The sequence below is a fragment of the Moschus berezovskii genome, chromosome 7 (assembly GCF_049115385.1).
Source record: "Moschus berezovskii isolate FMDL1 chromosome 7, NW_MosBer_1.0, whole genome shotgun sequence".
In the NCBI taxonomy this organism is placed as follows: domain Eukaryota; kingdom Metazoa; phylum Chordata; class Mammalia; order Artiodactyla; family Moschidae; genus Moschus; species Moschus berezovskii.
The window spans coordinates 98,131,592-98,156,647 of NC_142466.1; the positions used below are offsets into that span (position 1 = coordinate 98,131,592).

Here is a 25,056-nt window from a genome sequence, read left to right on the forward strand (position 1 = left end):
TACATCACACTTTTCGTTTCATGGACTTGAATGCATTGGTGCTCAGGAAGATGTGTCAGGGGGTGAAGGAAGTAAGTCACAAGGAAAATTACAAGGTATTTGGCTTTCATCTGTTTTAGTTGTTTAAGCTTGGGCAGGGGGACCTCCTCAGCTTTATTAAAAAAAAAAATCCTAGTAATGAAAATGTTAACAATCAAATTCATAGAAGTTACAAAGAGTTGCCATGCAGTGGGCACTGTGTTAGTGTCTTATGTACATCATCTTATTTAGTGTCCCCAGGGGCTTTCCCCACTCTCCACAAGCAGTAAACTTCTCTTCCTGGATTGTACTTCACCCTCCTATAGCTCTACCAGAAAGGGATTCCACCTGATTTACAACTCCAGATTGATAACGTCTCCTTGACCTTGTTGGAGCTTTGAGGTGATGGTGACAGTGACCCTGGTTATCAAGGGGGAGAGGCATCCCTTTGCTCCTCACCCAAGGCCGGGTTCAGACAAAGGAGAGAGTGCTCCTTGGCCAGGCAGCCCTGGACACTCACTGTTGTTGGTGGGAGGGCCTCAGTACTCTCTTACTGACAGCTGCAGGAGTTGAGACCTGCACCCACCCCCACCCCACCTCTCTGTTCCAGGTGCTTGGATTCAGAGCCCTCACTCCCCTGGGGCTTACACAGTACCAAGGCAGGGCCCGCTTTCCTGCCTCAGGTCCCTGCTGCCACCAACATCTTGAAATTCTGGTGAACTATTCACTGTTCTGAAGGGAGAGTGGTAACAAGCAGATCTGGCTTGGATGCCTTCCAAGAAGCTTGGTGCCAAGGGGAAGGCCTGAGAAAAACCAGGCTTGGAAGAAGGAGCTCCTAATTCTGTGAGAGCTTCACCCTAAGGACCATGCTGCTTTTCAGAAGAACCTGATGTCCCCTACCTGGTGGTTAGAGACTCAAACTCACTGTTCTTCAGGCAAAGAGATGCTGCAGTTCTGCCCCTCTTCAAGGAGCTATGGAGAGACGGAACCAGTCACTAACATTCAGGGCACTTTCACTTTTTAAAACCTTCCTGTTTCTCATCCTTATTTCCCTTTTTCTGTGTTTTTTCTCCTAAACTTGGCTTTTGTTGGTGGTATTTAGACATGCTGTTTTCTCTCCTCCGGGTATGCTCCAGGGTGTTATCTAATTTTCCTTCTGTTCTAGTGTCACTTGGCATTATTATTGGGAAGATGAATGGGATAGGGGTCAGAGTTCAACAGGAAGGCATCTGCGAGCCGGGCACTGCATAGTGGAAGTACTCAGAGGTGATCTTTAATGAAAGCTTGGAAAAGATTTTGCACAGAGAAGGCACTCTTCTATCCCTCCAGCGCTGGAGTGACCAAAAGGTAGTCTTTTTCTGGAGGGACCAAAACTGAAAAAAAAAGGAGGTCATAATATCTTTACAGGGAGTTCCCTGCTTGGGATGGCTTTTCTTCTATTAGAAGAGAAAATGAGGGGAAAGACAAGGTGATCAAACACGGAGGAGGTTGAAAATGGAAGCTCTTGAAAGGGTCGCTGACCACTGTCCTGTTTTGCTCATAGAACTATCTCACTAGAAAGAGTTTCCACTCTATTCGCAAAGCCTCTCAGCCAGGAAAGCCTCTCAGCCCGTATTTGCCCTGGCCTCAGGTTACTGCGCCGTCGCCTGAGGGCTCAGGTTCTCTTACTGGACTTTCTTCGCTTTGACAGTTCTTCCAGTTTCCCAAGCAGCCAGAATTCCCACTTGCGAAGAACTGCTTTGGCATTTGAGGCGAGGGGACAATGGCTCTATTGTTCTTTTGGCCTTCTTCAGTAGAGCAAACGTCTCCTCCATCTAACCCTGTCACCACGGGAGGCTGAGCATGGAGCCCTGCAAGACTCACCTTCCTTCCATTTCCGCTTTGTTCTGGGAAAAGGGTTTGGTGTACCCCAACCCCGCCCTTCCCTCCAGCAAACCAGTTCTGGGACCCGAGTGGACAGTTGCCTTTTTCCTGCCCTTCACAGGTTGAAAGTTGGGAGAGAGGGAGAAAAAGATGCAAGGGTCAGGAATCCTGTTTTAGTTCAGGTTCGACCTGCTGTCCGTGGTTCCCCCGGACTACACGCACCCGGAGCTCCGCCACGCAGAGGCTGCAGAGCGGTCCACGGGAACCCCGGCCAAGCTCTAAAAATACATGGAGAGGAGAGCCAGGCGTCGCGAGGACTCGGAACTGAAGCTGGCTCCTAGGGCGGGTAGGGATCCCGCCGCCGGCTTCCCGCAGGGCGTGCCCCAGGGAGTCCCCACGCAGGGTGCATCTTTGCAGTTGGGTTTCCCAGTCGCCTTCCGGGAACCCCGCCGAGCCCCCGGCGGCTCCGGAGACTCAGGCGAGCTCGCCTCCGCCGGTCCCCAGCTCGCTCTTCTCGCTCTGCCTGCGCTGGGGAGTGAGCGCTCAGGGTGCCCCTCTGAGCATGCGCAGCTCGGCGCCCCCCCGCCCCCGCCCCGCCCCCTCCACGCCTTGCCAGCCTTTTGCTTCTTCCTTTCATTAAACAAACGGGAGATCCTGAAACCTGGACCGGTGCAAGCCGCAGCTCAAGGAGGAGGCGGAGGAGTAGGCAGAGCGTGGGATGGGCGCCGCCGAGGGGGATCGGTGAACCGGCGCTCCCCCGTCCCCCCCCCGCCCGGCCACCCGGCGCGCGCACACGCTCTCTCTCACACACACACTCGCACAAACACACACTCGTACACGCCCGCGCCGCGCGCTCGCTGGTTGGATCTCCCACGCAGGCGGAATGCAGCAGAGCCCGGGGAGCAGCGTGTCTCCAGCTGCCTGAATGCGCCTCGCTCCCGGGAGCCGGAGCCGGACGGCCCAGTAGGGCGCAAGGGAGGAGACTCTGCCGGGAGAGGTGAGTGGGGCGCCCGCAGCCACGGGGCCGCTCCTGGACGCCCGAGGGGCCAGATCAGGTTCCTGCCGGACACAGCGGCGCAGGTGGCCGAAGCCCGGCTTGCGGGCATCAAGGTGCAGATGAAAGCAGCTCTGGGGCGGTGCAGGGGGAGAGGGCGATCCCAGAAAGGGTCGCCTCCTGCGAGGTGTCAGATTGACCCAGCGGAAAGAGACACCGTCGCTGCTCATAAACTTTCGTCCCCTGTCATTTGGGGAAGGTGGAGACAAAGGGGGCGTGGAGGCTCCCTCCGTCCCGTTGCACCCTCCTGGCTGCATCCTGGGCTGCAAAGGAGCCGGCATGCGGGCGAGGGCGCCCTGCAGGTAGCTGGTGCCAAGTCTTCCCGCCGGGCGGGGTTGGGATTTCTCACCCCTGCTGTAAGCGTTTGCCTTTGATTTTCTCTCAGGCGTGGGCACCTGTCATCCTTTCCTTCTCCCCCATCCCGCACCCTCGGCGCCTCGTATTTGGCCGGGGGCGGGGGGATGGAGGAGAGGGGGGCGGTGTCACCTGGAGAATTGGAGGGGCAGCGTTTGGCTCTCTCATTCAGCACCAATGCCACTGGCGCCGGGGTGAGGCTTGGGTCAGCGCGGGGATGAATGATGAGTTACTAAAAGGCTTGCCGTAATCACCTCCTGGAAGCGCTGGGCGCGAGGATCTCTCCTCCCCAGGGAGAGTGTCTTCACACACACCCAGGCGGCGGCACTGGGAGCCGTGCTGGGCTGCTGTGGTGGGGGCTGCAGGCGGGGGAAGCTGGGGCTTTATTTTTGCCCGGGGGTTTTATGACCCACACATGTGGAGTATGTGGAGGATTCTGGGTTATTTTTCTTTGTGGGGATACCGTATTCCCTTTTAACCTCTTTCGTGGGAGAGATTCTCTGCAGCCCTTCTATCGAGCTGGTGGACAGGAGCCCTTCTGAATAATCCCTTCAGTCCCGGGGAACAGGTCCCAGCGAAGGGTTCCCTAAAATGCCGTTTCCATTGGGGCGGGGTCTCGGAGGGCAGAGCGCCTGCTGGTACCTGGGAAGAGCCTCAAATCTAATGGTCCTTGGAAACAGGCGAGACTGGTCAGCGTACAAGGGGTCCAGGACTGGGACAAAGGGGTTTGCAAGAGGGACAGATGATGGCTATTTAGGAGAGGAGTGACTAGAGGACAGTTGAGGCAGGAAGAGGTCTTGTGGGAAGCAAGGTACCCCTGCAGTCATCACTGAATTCCTATACCCCTTCTCTTCTCCTGTGATTGGTAGCTTGTATTCATCTGGTGGGACTCGAGATTTCCAGAATGTCACATCTGGAGCATAGAAAACTTGACTGTTCCTGAGCACAACCACAAATTAGTTCTGTAAGTCTAGAAAATGCCATGTACAGTTCTCTATTTTGACATTTTGTTCATACCTAGAAGATGGGATGGATAGACTGGTATATTGCAGTGGGGCGGAATCTCTACTTAAGAGAGCTTGGATTTGTAGAAGTGTGTTTGTGTGTGTGTGGAGGGGGGAGCCTGGAAGCCAATCTGATGCTGATAGAATAAAACACCAGAAGCTCAGATCTAGTTCCTGTGACTGCCGGTTGCCAGAGAGTTCCCTTCACTTTAAGATGAGTTGCAGAGGCTGTCTCTCTGCTGCTTCGGGGACCTTTTTGAATTTTAAACATTTTGTAACTGCTTTGAAGTGGGAGAAAGCCTGATATACATGAGGTTAATTAAGGAAGTTCACTTATGAGAGCTGCTGCTGCTAAGTCACTTCAGTCGTGTCCGACTCTGTGTGATCCCATAGACGGCAGCCCACCAGGCTCCCCCGTCCCTGGGATTCTCCAGGCAAGAACACTGGAGTGGGTTGCTATTTCCTTCTCTAATGTGTGAAAGTGAAAAGTGAAAGTGAAGTCGCTCAGTCGTGCCTGACTCGTAGTGACCCCATGGACTGCAGCCTACCAGGCTCCTCCGTCCATGGGATTTTCTAGGCAAGAGTACTGGAGTGGCTTGCCATTGCCTTCTGCGCTTGCACCTTGGCTCAAAAGTCAATATTGCCAAAGGTGAACTTTTTGAGAAAGCAGGGGGAAGGGGAATTGGAAAGGGAGGTGTATTATTAAAACAGCTTCACTTTTATAATTTTTTAAAAGCATTCAGTAAGATAGAATTCTGAAGTTTTTTTTTTTCTTTTTTCAAACAACTAGTGAAGTAAAGACCTTTCCAGAAATATTTTAAGGTTGAAATGGACATAGTAGGGTTTTAAATATAATTGTCAGCTTATGTCCCTTTTTATTTCATGGTGAATAGTCACAACATTTACATTGTAAATCTTGGCAAGAAAAGATTAAGATTTATTATTATTTTTTTGCTTTATACTAGAGCTCTATTTTCTCCCTTTATGATATATTTCCTGTTTGTACATCTGCAAGTTCAACTCATTTTGATTATATTCAGATTCTATTTTCTAGTATTTACTGACCACCTATCCCATATTTAGCATTGGAGGTTATATAAAAATGTATAACATCGTTCTGGCCCTTAAAGCATTTATAATCTAGTTGTCAATACAAGATTAACATGCATGAAGTAATTAGAGAGTAAGGTAGGTTTGTACTGTCCTGTGAGCTCTCAACATGCATGCCATGTACGCCATCCTTCCTCCTGGCTTTTCTGAACATTCAGAAAACACACATCAGCACTTATGTGCAGGAGCCTGGAGGAAGAGAAACACATGGAAGTAAAAAGTAGTTCCAGCTTTCAAGGATGGGGGAACAGGTATTTAGCTAACTATGATGCAATCTGATTAACTGTTACAGGGTAAATTAAGTAGTAATAGTATAGACATGCAAGTGACTTTTTTTCTTCCTCTGTGGAATTTAACCAGATGGTTTTGGAGATATTTTTGAAAAATGGATAGTCTTTACCAGGTAGGGAAGGATGAAAAGGGCATCCTGGCAGAGGAAATGTTTGAGTGTGCCTGATGAGTTAGCCTAACTCTGGGCCATGCTCTGTGGCTTGAGCATAGGGTGCTGGAGTGTGGATGCAGAGATGAACAGCAGCTAAGTGACAGTAATTAGCAACTGGTGCTGTGGAGTAAAGGCTTCCAAGGTGATGATGGTGGTAAAGAGCCTATCTGTCAAAGCAGGAGATGCAGGAGATATGGCTTCAATCCCCTGGGTCAGACAAACTTTGTTTATGGAGCACAGTGGCTAAGATCACAGACTCTGGAGCTAGACATTTGAATTTTGGCTCTGTTGTTCAGTCACTAAGTCGTGTCTGACTTTTTGTGACCCCGTGGGCTGTAGGCTTCCCTGTCCTTCACTATCTCCTGGAGCTTGCTCAAACTCATGTCCATTGAGTCGGTGATGCTATCCAACCATTTTGTTCTCTGTCATTCCCTTCTCCTCCGGATGCCTTCAGTCTTTCCCAGAATTAGGGTCTTTTCCAATGAGTTGGCTCTGCATCAAGTGGCCAAATTACTGGAGCTTCAGCTTTAGCATCAGTCCTTCCAATGAATATTCAGGCTTGATTTCCTTTTGGATTGACTGGTTGGATCTCCTTGCAGTCCAAGGGACTCTCAAGAGTCTTCTCCAGCACCACAATTCAAAAGCATCAGTTTTTCAGTGCTCAGCCTTCTTCATAGTCCAACTCTCATGTCTGTTTGTGACTACTGGAAAAACCATAGCTTTAACTAGACAGACCTTTGTTGGCAAAGTGATGTCTTTGTTTTGGGCACACAGTTTACATCTATGTGCCTCAAATTACTCTTGCACTTCAGACGGAGATAACCATCTTAAACCATTGCATAGAATTGTGGGGATTATATAAGTTAGTATTTGGAAGTGCTCAATAAATGGTAGGTTTTATGTGTGACAGCAGTCAGGTTAAAAGCAAAGTTTTGACTTTATACTCAGGACTCCAGAGACTCTGTGTCACAGTGTTTGTTTAAAAAATTATTTTGGTTGGTTAATAACTAGCTGGCTCTAATCCTATTTACCTCAGTGTAGGAATTTAAATCAGCCAACATAAATGTGGCAGGAGCAGACTAGCACCTAGGTAGACTAGGTGTATGCCTGTAACATTTGCCTAGGTGCGTCCTCCTCATGCCTATCTGGGGAAGGGAAAAGTTTGCTTGCCTTTAGGCTGGTCCTCCCGCTCTTCAGGCTTATAGGCAGCACACAACAGATACTTAGCTGTTTAGGAAATTGTTTTCAGAGAAGTGACTACATGTGTTAATTATTAATTACAGCACTGCTTTGGTACTGGGGGATGTAAACTAAACATGTCAGATGTGAGGTTTGCATCATTCTTTGGGAATTAAAAGCCTTTTTCTTCACAGAGAAGTCTGTACTGTGTTCTAAAATAGAATCTCGAGTGGCTACAGAAGCCCTGTCTTCCAGCTAGTTGGCCACAGGGCAGTGCCTAGAACTTAGGTCTGACCACTTCCTGGTTCTCTGCGCTGTGCTTGAGTTCTGTTTAGTCGTGTCAGGCTCTTTGCAACCCCATAGACTGGAGCCTGCCAGACTCCTCTGCCCATGGACTTTTCCAGGCAAGGATACTGGAGTGAGTTGCCATTTTCTATTCCAGGGGATCTTCCCAACTCAGGAGTGGAACCTGCGCCTCTCGCCAAATATTGTTTTCGTTCCGTAATCAAAGGCTGATTTTTGTTTTCCTGTTTCATCCATCCTATTTATGTTTCACTCAGATTAAACTTATAACTGTTACCCAAATGAGAGTCTTCTTTTTCACCTTCAGGTCTCTTGCTGTGCTGTTCTCTCTTACTGGAATTTTCTCCCTTAGTTTTCCTGCCTAACTCCTTTGGAAGTTAGGGAAGGTTGTCTTGGCCGTTTAGCACTAGAATTGGCTTCCCGTCCGACATATTTCTCAGGTCCTCACCTTTGTATTTTCAGCGCCTCACATAGGGCTTGTCACATAGCGATTGATTGGATTGATTTTAATTCATTTTGGATTGAATGAGTGACAGTGAATGAATCTTGGCTTGAGTCATTTCTGATGCCCCAATAATGCAGCTTCATGTTAGAGAAAATGATAGAATTTTCAAGTTCAGCAGTTTACCGGAAATCTTCCTCAGACTCCTAAGTGAAACAAGATGACACTGAGAACTGGAGTGTTTCAGTGACTCACTTGAGCTCAGGAGTGTGAGAACCAGGACTAGAACCCCCAGCTCCTGATTTCAGATGCAGCGTCTGCCCAGGTCCTAGATCAGGGCAAGCTGAGGGAGGCAGTCATGCAATTGCAGGGTTTGTTCCTGTCTTTATTTCAAAATTTGCAGTCTTGTTCATTTTATATTTTTTGCATTAATTTGATTTTTTAAAATATTGCACTAAATATTGTTTGTTTTCATTACTGAGTTTTTGGACATCCCTTTAAAATTTGTGCTCTATGTGAGGACCTTTCTGACCTCACCCTAATTCCAACTCTGTTCTTTCCACTTCTGGGCCTTCATTATTGGTGTAAGAATGCAGTTTCACAGTGGAAAGCACAAAAATATCAAAGAAAACACCATTTAACATGGTGGAATGAGCTGTTAATAAACATTTCATGACCTGGCTGATCTGCTTATTAGTAAATGTTTACATTGACAGAATAAAAGCAAGGCCGAAAGGAAAAAATAAAAGTTGAAAGATTCTCTATCTATTGAATGTCTATTTATCTGTCTCAGAGCGAAGGGACAATGTAGAGATTGTTTTCATTTATATGTTTATGTATGTGGTTCTTTATATATGTCTATATTTCTGAGGTTTCTGAAGACACAAGATGGAAAAAGAAAATTATTCTACTCATCAACTTGGTGAGTCTTGGTTTATGGCACTGTTGGTCTGTTTTGAAGATTTAAGGCCTAAAAAACTGGCCATTTCTGTCCCCAAAATAGAAAAGGAAGGAAAAGAAACATTAATGGAAAGGAGAAAAAGAGAGAAATTTTGAGGGAGATATCTGCTAAGTGCCATCTATACTACTTTCAAATGTAGAAGGGGCTTTACATATATTATTTCAGTAATTTTGACAGCATGCTAAAATAGGTATTCATATCTCCATGTGACAGCTAAGCAAACCAAGACTCAGAAAAGTGAGTTAGCATGTCCAAGCTCTTAAGCTAGAGCCGGATTCAAACCCAGATGTGAGTTCATAGATGACACTGATCCCACTTCATCCTGCTCCTCCAGGGTTTGGGGTGACAGGTCCCCTTATCACCTCCTGTTTTCACTGAAGCCTGAGGCTCAGGGCTTTGGCAGTTCATATGGGTTTGCTGGATGGGAGATCAACAGCCAGCTCCCCTCCCTGCTACTACTTCCTCCTCTATGGTACATTTGTCTTTCCACATTCATCAATAACGACAGGAAGCAGAGATGCGTACACATAGGAAACAAATACCCATCTTTGTGTGAATACCATAAATTTTTACGTGACATGAAAGCACACATTTTATTTTACCTTCATTATGTCAGAGAGGGCTTTTTCTTTGGGTACCTCAGCTTCAAGTGTTCCAGAAATGCTCACAGACACGGACTGATGACAAGGTGATCATAATTACTGGAGCACATCTGTCACGATGAGGGGTAATGTACTGCACAGCTGACGGTCAAGGGTTTCTGGGGTGCTTTTCTAATCGATGTTTCTGATGAGTAGCATGGAGCAGTGACCCTCACCCCCAACATTTTAAATTCAATGAAATCCTCAATCAAGTGGTATCTGATATAATTAGCAAGAAATAAAATCTGGTTGAGAGTAATGCTGTTCCGTGCAGAGCTCTATGAGCAGAGCATGCTTTATCATTATTCCCATCTCCTCGTCTGCGCTAGCTATTGCTTCCAGGCAAACTCACACACTCAAATGCTATAATAATCAGTCCACAGCCTTCTCTCCTGGGGGTCACAGGAACTGAAAAAAAAGAGTAAGACCTTTTCATTCAAACTTTTCCCTCAGTGTAAATGTAAGGCAGTATCTCTATGTTTGAGAGAATCTTCTGGGTTTATTTTTTTATGTGGACTGACTCCTAGCATGTGACACAATTCATGGCCAGGTTGTTTTGGAACAATTAGAGTATTTTAGGAATCAAAAAACTAAACCAATTATATATGTACTGCAATGTTATACAAAATGTAAATGTAATGAAATGCATGGTATAGAAAGTAAAAATCAGTCATATTTCTGCCCCAACCTCTTCCCCAGAAAACCACTGTTGGTTGTTTACTGTATCTTCCTCCATTTTTGGTCCAATAACATTTATATATGTTGCTCTTTTTTTTTTTTTTTTTTAAAAAAAAAGGTAGAGTTATACTTTACATATTCTTTTATATTTACTTTTAGTTACAATTTCAAATGAAAAGCACTTTCTTTAGATTAATAAGCATTTGGTAAATATTACTGTTGTATGACTAGGATAAATGCTGCTTTCCATCCTAAAATAGAGCTCAGCTGACCTATCCTATGGTCCTTTGGCCACCTGTGTGTGCTAAGTCGCTTCAGTTGTGTCCGACTCTTTACAACCCTGTGGATTGTAGCCCAGGAGGCTCCTCTGTCTGTGGGATTCTTCAGGCAAGAAAACTGGATTGATGCCCTCCTCTGGAGGGCATGCCCTCCTCCAGGGGATCTTCCCTGACACGGGGATCAAATCCATGTCTCTTATGTGTCCTGCATTGGCAGGTGGATTCTTTACCACGAGTACCACCTGAGAAACCTGTCCTCATATGTAATTTTTAGATACAGTCAATGAGCAAATATTGTCTGAGGTCCTTCTGGGAGCCACCAAATATACTATGTGCTTTTCTGGAGCTCACCATCTATCTAGCAAGAGATAAGATAATGAGGGGACTTCATTTGAACTTAATGAATGGCAGCGGTTATAAACGCTCCTTGATTAACAGAATTGCTCAAAGGGATAGTCTACTTCAATTGTTTTCGGTTTTTCCAGTTGAGAATACTGAGGTCCACTGAGGTTAAGGGACTTGTCCAAGGTCCCACAGCTGATGACTGGAGAGGCTGGGATGACAGGCTGGTTTGTAGCCTATTAAGCCAGTGCTTAATACCTGACAACATCAGCTGTTGTTGTTCAGTTGCTCAGTCATGTCCGACTCTTTGCAACCCCATGGACTGCAGCACACCAGGCTTCTGTCCTTCACCATCTCCTGGAGCTTGCTCAAACTCATGTCCATTGAGTCAGTGATGCCATCCAACCATTTCATCCTCTGCCATCCCCTTATCCTCCTGTCTTCAATCTTTCCCAGCATCAGAGTCTTTTCTAATGAGTTGGCTCTTCGCATCGGGTGACCAAAGTGACATCAGACCTGACTGCAAAACAACCCTCACATCTGGAAAAGGGAATACAGGAACTCACTTCACAAACACTAGCTTGACCAGTGAATCTCTAGTAAATTGAAACTCATGCTTTATGTAAATATTGTCACCCTCAAGCTGCTGCAAATATTGCTTCCCCATCCTCACATCCTGCCTGCCTGTCTAACCCCTGCCTAAGCTCCACCTTTTCCTCTTCCACAGCCTGATCGTCTCCCATTTTAGTAACATTTTGAAGTTAGGCAGCAATCTGACCATGTTGAGATGGTGCCCACATTACCTAGAGAGTGTTCTTCTATACACATTTTAGCAGAGGTTTAACTTTTAGTTTTGCTTCTTGCCATCTTGAACTTTAAGGAATGAATTCCAAAATAAGCGCATTTTACCTGCCAACGTTAATCAAGGTATAAATTCTTCCTTTTGTTAACTGATGATTTTTCTCCCTGATTGGGTCATGAATTCTCTAGTTATCCTTCACTGCTGTGGAGGCAGGGTCACGTGGTGGGTTAACAGCCTGGACTATGAGGTCAGAGCGACCTGGATGTTAGTCCCAGCTCTGCCATTCACTGAAGTTGTGATGTCAGGCCAATCCCTTTGTCTCTCTGAATCTCAGCTCTCTCATCTGTGAGATGGAAATAATAAAAGTATGCCCTCAAAGAGATTTTGTAAGGAATAAATAAATTACTACTTGAACATAGAGTTTAGAGCATAATAAGGACTAAGGCAATTGTAGCTACTGTTTTTCATTATTTATGATATACAAGACGTGTAACTGACATAGCCTTCAGAACCACTTAGATATAAAGCTTTATTGGGTTGTCACATAATATTTTAATCTCTTTTTTTTAAAGTAAGACTTAAACCAAGAATCTGAAAATATGACTCATTATGCGAGTAACTCCCTAATGTTGTCAAGTCTTTGTCAGAATATTACCTTCCGTGGAATTTTGAAGAATAGCAAGAGGTGGGAAAGTGGAGGGATTTGGTCCATACACTGAAGCCCTGCTTAAAAAATAGTGTCAGCCCTCTTTGCATTATTCTACTTTCATGGAAATGCTTGAGGATGGATGAAAATGTATGCCTTTCCCAAACATGAAGGCTACATTATTTATCACTCTTGGTTAACTACATGCTTTAAGTCTCACTTTCCTTAGTTGTACTGGTAGATTATCTAGATGAAGACATGTTTGAATACTGCATAGACTCATAGAACCTGAGGTGTGGATGGCAAGAATCCAGTCAGTCACTCAGTGCTTGGGTCTCCCATTTCACACCACATGACGAGAAGCTGTCCAGCCTTTGCTTTTCAGCACCAGGGCTGCATTCCTTCCCCATGTTGGTGACCATAATGTCATACTCATACATGTTCTATCCATACTCTGGATAGAAGCTGATCGGATCTGAGCTGTGGATGGCCAGGATCCTGAGAGCTGAGGCAGAGAACGTAACCTTAATGTGCATCAAACTCCCAAACATACTTTCATCTCAGGATCTTTGCATTTGCTGTTAGGTCAGTCTGGAATGCCTGCTTTGCAGGCTTTCTCTCTACTTCATCCGCCTGCTCATATGTCATCAAAGAAGCCTTTCCTGGTCGATTTGTCTAGAATACTCAGCCCATTCATCTCTAACTCTTTATTCTGCTTTATATCTCTTCACTAGTATTGATCACCACCTTGCTTTTTGTATGTCTTTACTTGTTTATCTATTTGTGGTCTGTCTCATACTAGAATATAAGTGCCACAAGATGAGGGATTCTCTACGTTTTGTCTATTTTTATATCGCCAGGAGTGCCTGTGACATTATATAAATTTAATAGAAATTTATTGAATAAATGAATTAAAATATAAAGAACAATTAGCATCTTGAGAGTGGATCTAAGAAACCAGTAGAAATCACCCAGTCCAAATGGCAGGAGAGTGATAATAACATCTAAAAATGTGAGATGGTCCCAGAAACCCACACCTGGGCAGATCTGGGAATGTTGGTGGGAAGTGAGGCCCAAGTCTGGGGGTGGTCGCAGAGGATTGCTCTGAATAAGGTGAAGGCGTCACAGTTTCTACCACTGACTTTCAGACACGGGAAGCACATGCCATTGAGCTTACTTCTGCAGGACAGAGATCATTTCACTGCAGACAACTTGAAACATTAAACAGATTGAGCCAAATTCTGCCTGCCTTTAGCTGCATGGGGCCAGATGACCAGGCTAAGGGGTAGAGCTCATGTGGAAGAAGATGAAATTAAATGATTCCCAAGAAATGCCGTTTGATTTTACATAGAAGGTCATTTGTGTAATGCTCCAGCAAAATGAGCAAGCTGGACCACACATCATATACTTATCAGGAAAATGAGTTTGGAAAACTGCAAACATTTAACATGTGTGCCTTCTCACCTCTATATGTGACCCACTGTTGAACAAATGTACATTTGTGTAGGAAGTCTTGTTATCCTGGGATCTTTAAATGTGAAGTTACTTCTGACTAGTGGATTTGGTTCTGGGTGCAGTGTTGACAGATGTTCTCCATGGTTTGTTTCATTTGTGTGATCTGGGATACAGCAGCAGAAGCTGCTCAGTGGAGGACTGTATTGTCCCCAAATTGTCCTGGAGTTCTCCTGGAGAAGCTGTAAATGGTGTGACAGCTTTGCTGAACACTCCAACCCAGGTCTTGATCTCGGTGGATTTCCTTAGAGAACCATTGTTGGATTTTTTTTATATATATATAATTATTTTGCTTTGAGCAGAAGTTTTCACTCACTTAAATATCAACTATATAGAAGAAACTCACCAAAACTAATTGAAAGTAAATGTAACATCCTTGGAAAGTTTAACTCTGTAAAAGAGAATGGGCTGCAGTCACTCTTACAGGATGTTCTTCTGTATGAGTCATCAGCACAAGTCAGTCTTGAGGCCAGTGATAAAAACCTAAAGTCTGTACCTTTAAACATGGAGAAAATAGAATTTATAGGAGAAAAACTGAAAGAGGAGAAATCTAAACATTCCAAACTGGGTGAACTGATTGCCTAGTGTTACAAGAAGGATGAAGTCCCTGGAGAATAAATCAGAATTTATCACATCACTGGTACCTTTTCTAACAGGGCATCTGGCAGAGAAAATTTCCCAGTTTTTCACCAAGAGGGGATCTTTCCCCTCTCTTCCTCTCAGATCTTGCCTTTGTAATAAATCTCTGTTCCTCTGCCTTTTCCTTGAATTCAAGATTCTTTGTTGTCAGTGGATCCAAGGTGACAATTCATGAGACCAGGGCTTATGTTTCCTATTGTTCCCCCACAAAGCATTTTGGGCCACCCCAATTACTTTCTGTCTAGGCATTTTTTCTGGCCCATCACATCCTTCAATAAAAACAACAAAAAATATCTACTCACCAAGTTTTTCTGAGTACCAGAGAATTGATGCTTTCGAACTGTGGTGCTGGAGAAGATTCTCAAGAGTCCCTTGTATAGCATGGAGATTAAACCAGTCAGTCCTAAAGGAAATCAACTCTGAATATTCATCAGAAGGACTGATGAAGTTCCAATACTTTGGCCACCTGATGTGAAGAGTTGACTCATTGGAAAAGATCCTGATGCTGGGAAAGATTGAGGGCAGGAGAAGAAGGGGATGACAGAAGATGAGATGGTTGGATGGCATCACTGACTCAATGGACATGAGTTTGAGCATACTCCAGGAGATAGTGAAGGACAGGGAAGTCTGGCATGCTGTAGTTCATGAGGTTGCAAAGAGTCAGACATGACTTAGTGACTGAACAACAAAAATTTTCCTCATTTTCGTTTCCCTGGTGTTAGATCCACGCTCTGTGTATGTTTGTGCTAAATCACTTTAGTTGTGTCTGACTCTTTGTGATCCTATGGATTGTAGCCTGCCAGGCTCCTCTGTCCATGGAATTCTCCTAAAAATAATGGTAAGTTACCTTTAAGGTAGATTCAACTTTCAAGTAAACTTGTTTCTGAACATCCAGAACCACAGGAAGAAATGAGAACTTTTCCTTCAAAAGAATTCTATCTTGGAACTTCCCTGGTGGTCCAGTGGCTAAGACTCTGCACTCTTGGGTGCAGAGAACCCGGGTTTGATCTCTGGTCAGGGAATTAGATCCCACATGCCACAACTAAGACCCAGGCAGCCAAAATGAATTAATGAATGAATGATTTCTTGATTTGAGTTTAGGAAATGGTTGTAACTTCAGTGATTAAACATTTGACCAAAAAGAGTTTTATAAAATTATAATTTTCCAAATAATATTTTAAAAATCAAAGTGACTTAAATATTGTTAAAATGTGAGTTAAAAAGAATAATCGTTCCATTATTTTAGATGAGACATGAAATTCACCTTAACAGTTCTTCCGCATGGACTTCACCCGGGATACTCTCTCCTCTGATAGTTTCCCAGGCTGCAACTCCTCTTCTCCAGAGCTACCTTTCCATTTCAGTTGTCTTGTCTACCATCTTTCCCATGAGAGATGGCCGTTGCTGCTGTCTTTACTGCATGACTCCCACCCCCTTCCCCATTCAGCTTTGCAGCCCATCCCACCCCCAGCACCTGAGAGGCAATGTAAAGATCATTTGGAAATGGTGGAATGTGGCAGGAAATATGAGATTTCAATCAAAAGGTCTGAGCTTTTAGCCTTGACTACATGACTTTACTTGCTATGTAACCTGAGTTTTCTTAATCTCTCTAGATTTAATTGCTTTAAATAAGGACAAATATAACTCATAAAGAATTGTTTTGGGATAATTTATGAGAAGGTAAACTCGAAAATTTTGTAAAAAGTGTTCATTTATGAATACACTATTTCTAATTCCACTCCATCAGCCATGATTTTATTGGTAATGAAGGAAAATGAAGTAACTCTTCCCAGGATGCAGGGCTCAATTTTTCCTGTTCATTTGACAATGGAAATTCAAAGCAGGTAGTATGAATCAGATGGAAATACATGTGCTGGCTGAGGATATAAATCATCCTAAGATCAGATGTTTCTCTTTGGTATGACTCAGAAGTGTTTTATTGTAAACAGAGTACACATTTGGCATTCATACAGTGAATCACTTCACCTAGTTTAGCCCCAAATTGCTTCCCTAAAACTATTAAGCTTCATGTTTACTATGTTCCCATTTTAAAATGCAGTGTGTCTGAGATTATCCAGAGGAGTTGAAAAGGTTCTCATCCTTGATTTTAAAAAAGTAGGTGGCTAGAGGGAGGGGCTACTTGCAGAAAAGAAAAATGGAGAGGATAAGGGAAGAGCGGGTCTGAGCTGATCCAGAAGGAATTGGATCATATTTCACATGAATCTAAGATGTGAAGCAGAAGTTTTGCTAGATAAGGCTGTATGATTTGAAAAAATCAGGTTCAATAACAAAGTAAGCGTCGTGTGGCCTTTACTGTTATAGAGTTGGCGAAACCAAAATCGTTTTGATGAAAATCACCAGGAAAATTCAGTTGGGTGAATAGGTAAGACCTGGACAGGCTGATTGAGGTTTTGATGACTGGCAACAGCTGAAACTTAACACATTCCTTTTGTTTCATAAGTAGACATGTTTCAGTACACAGTACAAAGCTGTGTATGTGGTGAGTGACTATGCCACTTGATTCTTAAAAAGTATGGTATCCTTGTACCGCCCCCAGAGACACAGTATAGTAATGAGTGGAGCATGGAATCTGGGGTCAAGTAGATGATTTTCAGTTCTGCTTTTCTGACTTTGACATGGGCAAAATATTTAACCTCCCTGATCTTCAATTTCCTCATCTAAAAATCGGTTAATAATACCTACTTCATATGATTACTGTAAGGAGCTGTCTGTAAATCTTCTGGCATATTGTTCATCCTCAGTAAATGTCAGTTGCCTTCTCTTATCCTTATTCTTGGACAAAATAGCAGCAGCGCCCATCCGATTCTGACAAGTTAAAAATGAATGAAGAATCACAGCTCTTGCAACACTGGTTTACTCCTACAATACCAACACATACATTCTTAAGCATGTTGGTATTTATAAATGCACAGCACTGATGGCCTGATACACACAGACTTCACCTAATCAGTTGCTCCATATGGACTTCACCCAGGAAAGTTCCTCCTTTGACCTTTTCCTGGTTCTCTGCCCCTTTTCTCTGCTGCTTTTCACACATTTCCTTCTATCTACTTCCTTGCCTGTGTTATATAACCCCTGCTGCTGATTCCTAACATATGACTCCCAGCCCTCCCCCAGACAACTTTGAAGTGCCTACCCCCACCCAGGGCAGCAGAAGAACCGAGTTCCATTTTTTGTCTTTTCTATTATCCACCCACGTTTGTCAACTGTCTTATTCTCGTGTGCTTAGTTGCTCAGTCATGCCCTACTCTTTGAGAACCCATGGACCATAGCCAACCAGGCTCCTCTGTCCATGGAATTTTTTTCAGGCAAGAATGCTGGAATGCATTGCCATTTCCTCCGCCAGGGAATCCTCCCAACCCAGGGATCAAACCTGTGTCTCCTGCATTGATCTCCTGTATTGGTAGGCAAATTCTTTACCACTGCGCCACCTGGGAAGCCCTCGCTTATACTTACCAAAGCCAATACCCCACCCTCATTTTCTTCCCTAATTTTTTCAACTCTTAGTTCCCTAGTTTATCCTCGCTGTTACTTTCTTACAAATCCTTGTAATTATTTTATTTTAATGTGTTTATCTTAACATATGCATCCCTTTTCATATATGATCTTCAAAACGGAGCTTCTTGAAAACTTGGGTAGTCACCCTGGTGTCTCTAGACGGTGAAAACTCAGCTTTCTTTCCCAAGCAAAATCATTTATAGTTTTCTGAGTCATATCCTCACTCTTGAGACTCCTCTTCTCTCACATATGTATACCTAGTCCTTTAAACCGTTTCTAGAGTTTAAGATTAAGGGATTCTGCTTCTCTCTTCTTTGGGATCCTTAAAATAGTCTTCTTTGGCGATGGTAAACTCTCATGTTCCTCTTTTGAGGCTATTTCCCTCGCTGTGCATCACTGTTGATCAGAATAAGTTACAGAGTCCACTTAATGAGCTCCTCCATTTCTTTGAGAAATGACATCACAAAGAGAAGGCGAAGCATGTATCTGAGCACTGGGCCAATCAAGTTGTCTTTTGGGCAGTGTGTGGATATTTGTCTTCCATCCTGCTCTGCCTATCCATGGGGTCCATTCCACGGTTTGTATCAGGAGCACACCTTTCCTGTCCTTCATCAGGCTTATGAGTCTCCACTTACTCCTATGATGGTATCAACTTCAGTTTCACTCTCCATTCTTTTTTAATCGCCCTTGTAGATTGTAACCAACATGAAGCTGCTCTCAAGTCTGAATCATGGGATTTCCTCACCATTCAATGTCCAGTACTTGTGCTTTCAAAAAAATATATGTTTATAATGGTCATGCATGTGCCTGCTCCCAGTCGTGTCTGACTCTTTGCAACCCCATGGACTATAGCCCATCAGGTTCCTCTGTCCTTGGGATTTCCAGGTGAGAATACTGGAGTGGGTTGCCATTTCCTACTCCAGTGGGGTTTTCCACACCCAGGAATCAAACCCGTGTCTCCTGCATTGCAGGTGAATGCTTTACCTTGGTCATGCTGTATGCTAATTCTGTCTCCAAAACATTTGCACTGTAGTTTGTCTTGAAGATTGTACTATCTTGGAGCAGCCCTGCCACTTGTTTTTCTTCTCACTACTTTTAATGACTCTTGAGTGTTTCTTTTTCTAAGGCTCCTGATTTTGACTAAGATGGTACTAAGATCTTTAGGAAGTGAATCTTTCCTGAAGCTTAGGTAGGTGTTCCATGGAGGAGACTTAGTTAATATCTGTTGACTGACTGAGTGAATCACCTGCCCCTTCATCTTTGCCATTTTCTTGCTCGGGAAGCCATTTGGCCCAGTTTCACTCATTCTTTTTCTGTTTCTCGAGAACTGTGTCGGGAGAAATGGGCCAGAGAAACAGGTCCATAAATAGATCATTACTCACAGGGAGAAGTGCCAAATAGCCTTGTTCTGTGTCCAAGAAAACATCAGGGCTCCTGAAAAGCAAAGTGAAAAATGACAACTCAGCTTACCATTTCATTGAAAAGACAAAATAAGTAGACATGAGATAGCATGGTCCTTGATCTAGTGAGTGTCTGAGGTAAGATGCACCAGGCCTACCCTAAGTTAATGGAAAACTACAGGGATCCTGGAACCTTTGGGGTACACACTCCTTACTGAGTCTGCTGTATTCCTATAAAGCATTGGAGAACACAGTGTTTTGGGATGCAAGGCTGTCCTGGAGTAATGGGGCTCATGATGAGACATGAATGAACCATGTATCCCTTTTCAGAAAAAGGTTTATACTTCTTAAAGAACAAAGATGATATGGTGCTGTCTCACTTCAGGGAGGTTCTTAGAAGCATTGATTTTATGATAGGAAGCATGCATATCTCCTAATGCATTTGCATTGAATGCTCATACTTCAGGAGCCACAAATCCTGAGAGGCCAGGCAAGATTTTGATTCAGAACCACTGTCTAAAGAGTCACTCTTCTTTAGTACTTGGATGATAAAACCTTGAAAGACAGGAAAATCCTAGTAGCAAATATGGCTTACAGTAGATAATAAGCATACAGATAAAGAGCACTACAAAATGATAAGAAATAGACGATAGTAAAACGAGCAAAGGGTACAAAGAAGGAAGTCCTAAAAGACACAATGCAAATGGCCAATAACTATATCAAGGGAAGTTCAGTTTCACTAGTTGAAGGAGAAAAGCAAGTAAAAATCAAGACAAGATACAATTTTGAAGCCATCAGACTGGTAGAATTTTTAATATTGTTTTTATTCAGTGGTGGCAAGTGTATGTATGTATGTATGTGTGTGTGTGTGAAACCACTTTGTACACTGCTGATGGTTGGGTGAATGACTACAACAGTTTTAGAACTTAATTGGTAAATATTCTCAAGACTGAAAATGCACACTCCTTGTCACTCAGTAATCTGACTTTGGAGAAGATATCCTAAGGAGACAAGGGCATGCATTTTTAAGGCTATATATATGCAAAAATATAATGTTTAGTAGATAAAATATGGAAACACATCTGAATACTTATCAATGGGGCCTTGAATAAATTATGGAACACTAAACATATTGGAATATGCCATTTTGCCTCTTTGAAAAATGTGGTTTTATGTTTATTCACCTAGAGTGATATCCTTTATCCTTTTGCAAGTGGAAGAAAAAAAATATTAATATTAGCTAAAACATATATTTTGTTTACCATATGCAAGTTACTATTCTGGGTTGTATGTTTTATTTCATTCAAATGTTATGTTATCCATTTACAGTTGATAAAATAAAACGGAGAGAGGCTAAAGGACTTCTAAGACACATAAACACTTAGTGATAGAGCTAAGATTTAAACTCTAGTGGGTTGGCTCCAAAGTTGGAAATCTTAATGACCATAGTGTACTTTTTCTCATGTGATGGGTATTATTAATATAAACCCCTCAATTTTTGTATTTAAAAAATAACCATATGTATATATGTACATATTTATGTATCAATTCAGTTCAGTTCAGTCGCTCAGTCGTGTCTGAATCTTTGTGACCCCATGAATCACAGCACGCCAGGCCTCCCTGTCCATCACCAGCTCCCGGAGTTCACTCAAACTCATGTCCACAGAGTCGGTGATGCCATCCAGCCATCTCATTCTCCGTCGTCCCCTTCTCCTCCCTCTGCGAACCTTTCCCAGCATCAGAGTCTTTTCCAGTGAGTCAACTCGTCGCATGAGGTGGCCAAAATATTGCAGTTTCAGCTTTAGCATCAGTCCTTCCAATGAACACCCAGGATTGATCTCCTTTAGAATGGACTGGTTGGATCTCCTTGTAGTCCAAGGGACTCTCAAGAGTCTTCTCCAACACCACAGTTCAAAAGCATCAATTCTTTGGCGATCAGCTTTCTTCACAGTCCAACTCTCACATCCATACATGACCATGGGAAAAACCATAGCCTTGACTAGACAGACCTTGGTTGGCAAAGTAATGTCTCTGCTTTTTAATATGCTATCTAGGTTGGCCATAACTTTCCTTCCAAGGAGTAAGCGTCTTTTAATGATGCTTCTAATAAGAGTCTTAATTAAGATATAAGAAACATGGTTTGATATCTGGCTTGGGAATATCCCCTGGAGAAGGAAATGGCAGCCCACTCCATTATTCTTGCCTGGAGAATCCCTTAGTCAGAGGAGCCTGGCAGGTTATAGTCCATAGGGTCACAAAGAGTCAGGACTGAAGAACCTTAGCATGGCACATATATATATATATATATGTTAAAAAGTGATGCTTCTCATAAGAGTCTTGATTATTTTAAGATACGAGATAGTGAGATCAGTTTGCCTTTGAGTTTATCACACCTAAACAACCAAAACGAGAGCTTCTTAAAGATTTTAGGAAATTCCAAAAATTCCATGATTTCCAGATTGATTTGAATCCTTTTCAATGTCTTTTTTGGGAAAAGACTTATGTACTGAGAGAATTTATGTCTACTCTGCAAGGTGGAAGAAAGTCACAGATCAGGTTGTATTTTAAACGCAGTCAAGTCATGAATTTTTAAGACAGAAAAGCAATGAAAGCTACATGTATTTGAACTCTCCAAGTAAGACTTGGGTCTCATTTTTGATATCCTGATATGTGGGAAGAAGATATTCCAATTGAGAAGGTGCTGGTTTTCCGGAAGTTTCAAGAGGAAACGAATGTGAGGGGATAGTGTCAGAGATGGAGGGTGCTGTGAGAATACTTAGAAGTTTGGTGGAGTCGGGTAGAGGAGGATCTCAGAATGAAGAGAGAGCATGCAATGGGTCTTGTTTCTCTATTGGTAGCACTAAATCAATAAGAACATTATGAGTCAAAATTGGTCCAAACTGATGCTTATTAATGGCAGTATTGATTGATTCTTGATAAATTAGACCAATTGCACTTCTAAAATGTGAAATTCTGAAACACCAGTGTGACCACAGCCTCAACCTTTCATCTTATTGTCTCTGCGTTTGTCTATCCATCTGTTACCACTTTCCTGGACTCTTAAGCCTTTGCTTTGTCAATCGGTTTCACTCAAACCCTACTGTCACTGTGAATTTACTTTCCTGCTCTTTCCTGGTGTGTCCTTTTGTCTCTGTGGTTTCTTATTTTCAGCCTGCTTTTCTAGCTTATCTTACTCTTGTCTTCCCTTAAATGCTGCTGTTGATGAACTTCCTTTCTCTGCTTCACATAGTGCCCCTTGCCTTGTTTCTGTTTTCACTGTTGTCCTAATTAGAGCTCTCGTTATTTTTGCGTATACTTTTTCACTCATACCTTAATTGGCCTCTTATCTCTGCTCCCTCTAATTCACTGTAAGTACTCACGTCTGATCTGGTGTATATATAATTCATCTCTAGTCATGTCACCCCATCCCTCAACTGTTTTCAGTAGCTCACCGTGAAATCCAGCCCCTTCATTCTGGAACTCAGTGTCCTTCAGTGTTAGGCCCCGAACTTCGTCCTCAGCTTACCTCTTGCCTGCTCAAGCTGTGTAAGCCTTCCTGCATTTCCACAAGTATGCCCTGCACATTCCTTCTCCATGTGTTCAATCTTTTGTGTCATATGCCCCCTCATGTAGAACTTTCTAAAGTCTTCCTGAACCTTCTCAGATGCTCCCAATCAGAAACAATCATTCTGTACTTAATGTTTTTGTTTTATTCTCTTCTTAAGTGCTCATTTCATTTTTGTTCTTTTGTGTTGTTCCCCCGTTTTTTCTTTTAATTGTGCGCATTTATTTATTTTTATTTGTGTGGCTGTGTTGGGTCTTAGTTGAGGCATACGGGATCTTTTGTTGTGGCACATGGTGTCTCTGTTCTGGCGTTCAGGCTTCTCTCTAGATGTGGTGCATGAACTCCAGAGTGTGTGGGCTCTATAGTTTGCAGCACATGGACTGTCTAGTTTTGGCACCTGGGATCAGTCGTTGCAGCCAGAGAGCTCAGTTGCCCTGCATCCCATGGGATCTTAGTTCTCTGAGCAGATATAGAACCTGCATCCCCTGCATTGGAAGATGAATTGTTAAACACTGGACCATCAGGGAAGTCCTTTTGGTTCTTGCTTTAAAGTTGTTATATACACGTTAGTCTTTTCCATTCACTGTGCACATCCTTGAAGAGAGGTAGATGTTTATTTTTTAGTTTAGAGTTACAGAAAGAGTAAAAGTAATTCTAGCACCCAGATGGTGGTAACCATGATTCACATTTTGGTGTGTGTCCTTTCTTTATGCCTACTTACAGTACTCCTCATGCTAAAAAGTAAAACAGTATCACAGTATACATATTCTTTTATAACCTGTTTTACTACCTAATGAAAAGTCAGAATTCAATGGCTTGGCTCCAAATGGTTGTTAAGCAGTCATACCAGGAAGAGACTGCCTGAGTTAAATCCCTGGTTCATTACTTACTACCTGGGTGAACTTGGGGATAATATTTAACCTCTCTTTACTTCAATTGCCTAAACTGTAAAATACAATTATTAATAATATCCATTTCTTATGCCTATGGGAAGGATTAAATGACATAATCCATGTAAAATATTTACCCAGTAGATATGACATAATATATAAGCATATAATAAATGTTGCTTGCTGTTTTTGTAAAAAACTGTGTCTTGAATATATCCATATGATGATTAGTATAATCTAGACAAGTGGTGGTTAGTCTAGTCAAAGGGTAGTGACTTTGCCCCCTGGAGGACATTTAACAATGTCTGGAAATATTTTTGGTGAATACAGCAGGGGGGTGGGATGGTGCTAATTGCATCTAGCTGGGTAGAGGCTAGAATTTCTGCTGAATACCTTACAGTGTGCAGGACAGCCCTGCGCAGCAAAGAATGACCTGAGCCCAGTTGTCAGTAGTGGCAGAGCTGAGATGGGGGAGGTGACTTGGTGGCTGGGGCTTCTCTCAACATTGTCATTCTTCCTGTAGGAAACTGGCTTGAACTTGTTCACATGGTAGTGGAAGGTTTCCCAGCAGTGACAGGGCAAACTCCAATGTGGGACTGAAAATACTTTTCAGTCCTTGTTGTATCACGTTCTCTAATGTCCCATTGGCCAAAACAAGTTCTATGGCCAATTCCAGCTTCTAGGGGTAGATTCTACTCTGTGATGGGAGGAGTTGCAAACCCTTATGGCTTAAAAATAAATCTACTCCGTGGGTGGATACACTGTTAACTGAGACTCAATCTGCTCAGCAGCCCCCCCAAGAAGACTGTACCAATTGACTCACCCAACAGTTGCTGGTGTTTTATTATCTCACAAATACATATCAGTTGGTGTTAAAAAGATATTAGCACTTAGAGTCTTTGATTATTCAGGTGAAAGTAAAAGGGCAGGATAGAAACAGAATAAAATAAAAACTTCCTATTAACTCATTTTGATGTTTCCCCTCAGATGAGCCCAGATTCATGTGTTAAACAGCCTGATGGCATCTCAGCTTGGATGTCACATAGTACTTAAACTAGAAGGCATGGAAGGATTTATTTTCTCCCAGGAAAACCTGCTTTTCCTACAGTGCCCTTTTCAGTTCTTGGCATCACTATTATCCAGTCACTTGACCTACTTCTCCTCTCAGAACTTCCCTCTCCCTCATTTCCCTGACTTTTTGATTAGTCATCTAGCCCTCCATTACTTTACTCCCTAAATTTCTTTCAAATTGACCCCATGTTTCCCCATCATCATAGGATTAATTTATGGTGTGGTTATTTTCCTTGCTTGGATTATTGCAATAGCCTCTGTGTCCACTATCACTTCCCCTACCACACCCCACCCACTCTAATGCCCCTAGAGTTACCTTTCCAAAGTAAAAATCAGACCAAGT

The 25,056-nt window shown here is 43.1% G+C and overlaps 2 protein-coding genes across 5 annotated transcripts in view; one reads left to right on the top strand and one right to left on the bottom strand.

The window, feature by feature from the left end:
* The first annotated feature begins 2,541 nt into the window (after window positions 1–2,541).
* The window catches only part of PLPPR1 (phospholipid phosphatase related 1), a 299,720-nt gene continuing 277,205 nt past the window's right edge, over window positions 2,542–25,056 (top strand). For 3 of the 4 annotated variants that reach the window (XM_088837738.1, XM_088837741.1, XM_088837739.1), the window contains exon 1: window positions 2,542–2,878. The gene's annotated coding sequence lies outside the window, so the exon portion shown is untranslated. The remainder of the gene's footprint in view (window positions 2,879–25,056) is intronic. The other variant, XM_088837740.1, reaches the window with a different exon arrangement.
* Window positions 3,458–25,056, bottom strand: part of LOC148777440 (all trans-polyprenyl-diphosphate synthase PDSS1-like) — a 78,255-nt gene continuing 56,656 nt past the window's right edge. Inside the window, exons 3-4 of the mRNA XM_088837785.1 lie at window positions 3,932–4,001; window positions 3,458–3,648 (exon numbers count right to left, since the gene is read on the bottom strand). Of these exons, the coding sequence (XP_088693911.1) occupies window positions 3,458–3,648; window positions 3,932–4,001 (261 nt within the window). The remainder of the gene's footprint in view (window positions 3,649–3,931; window positions 4,002–25,056) is intronic.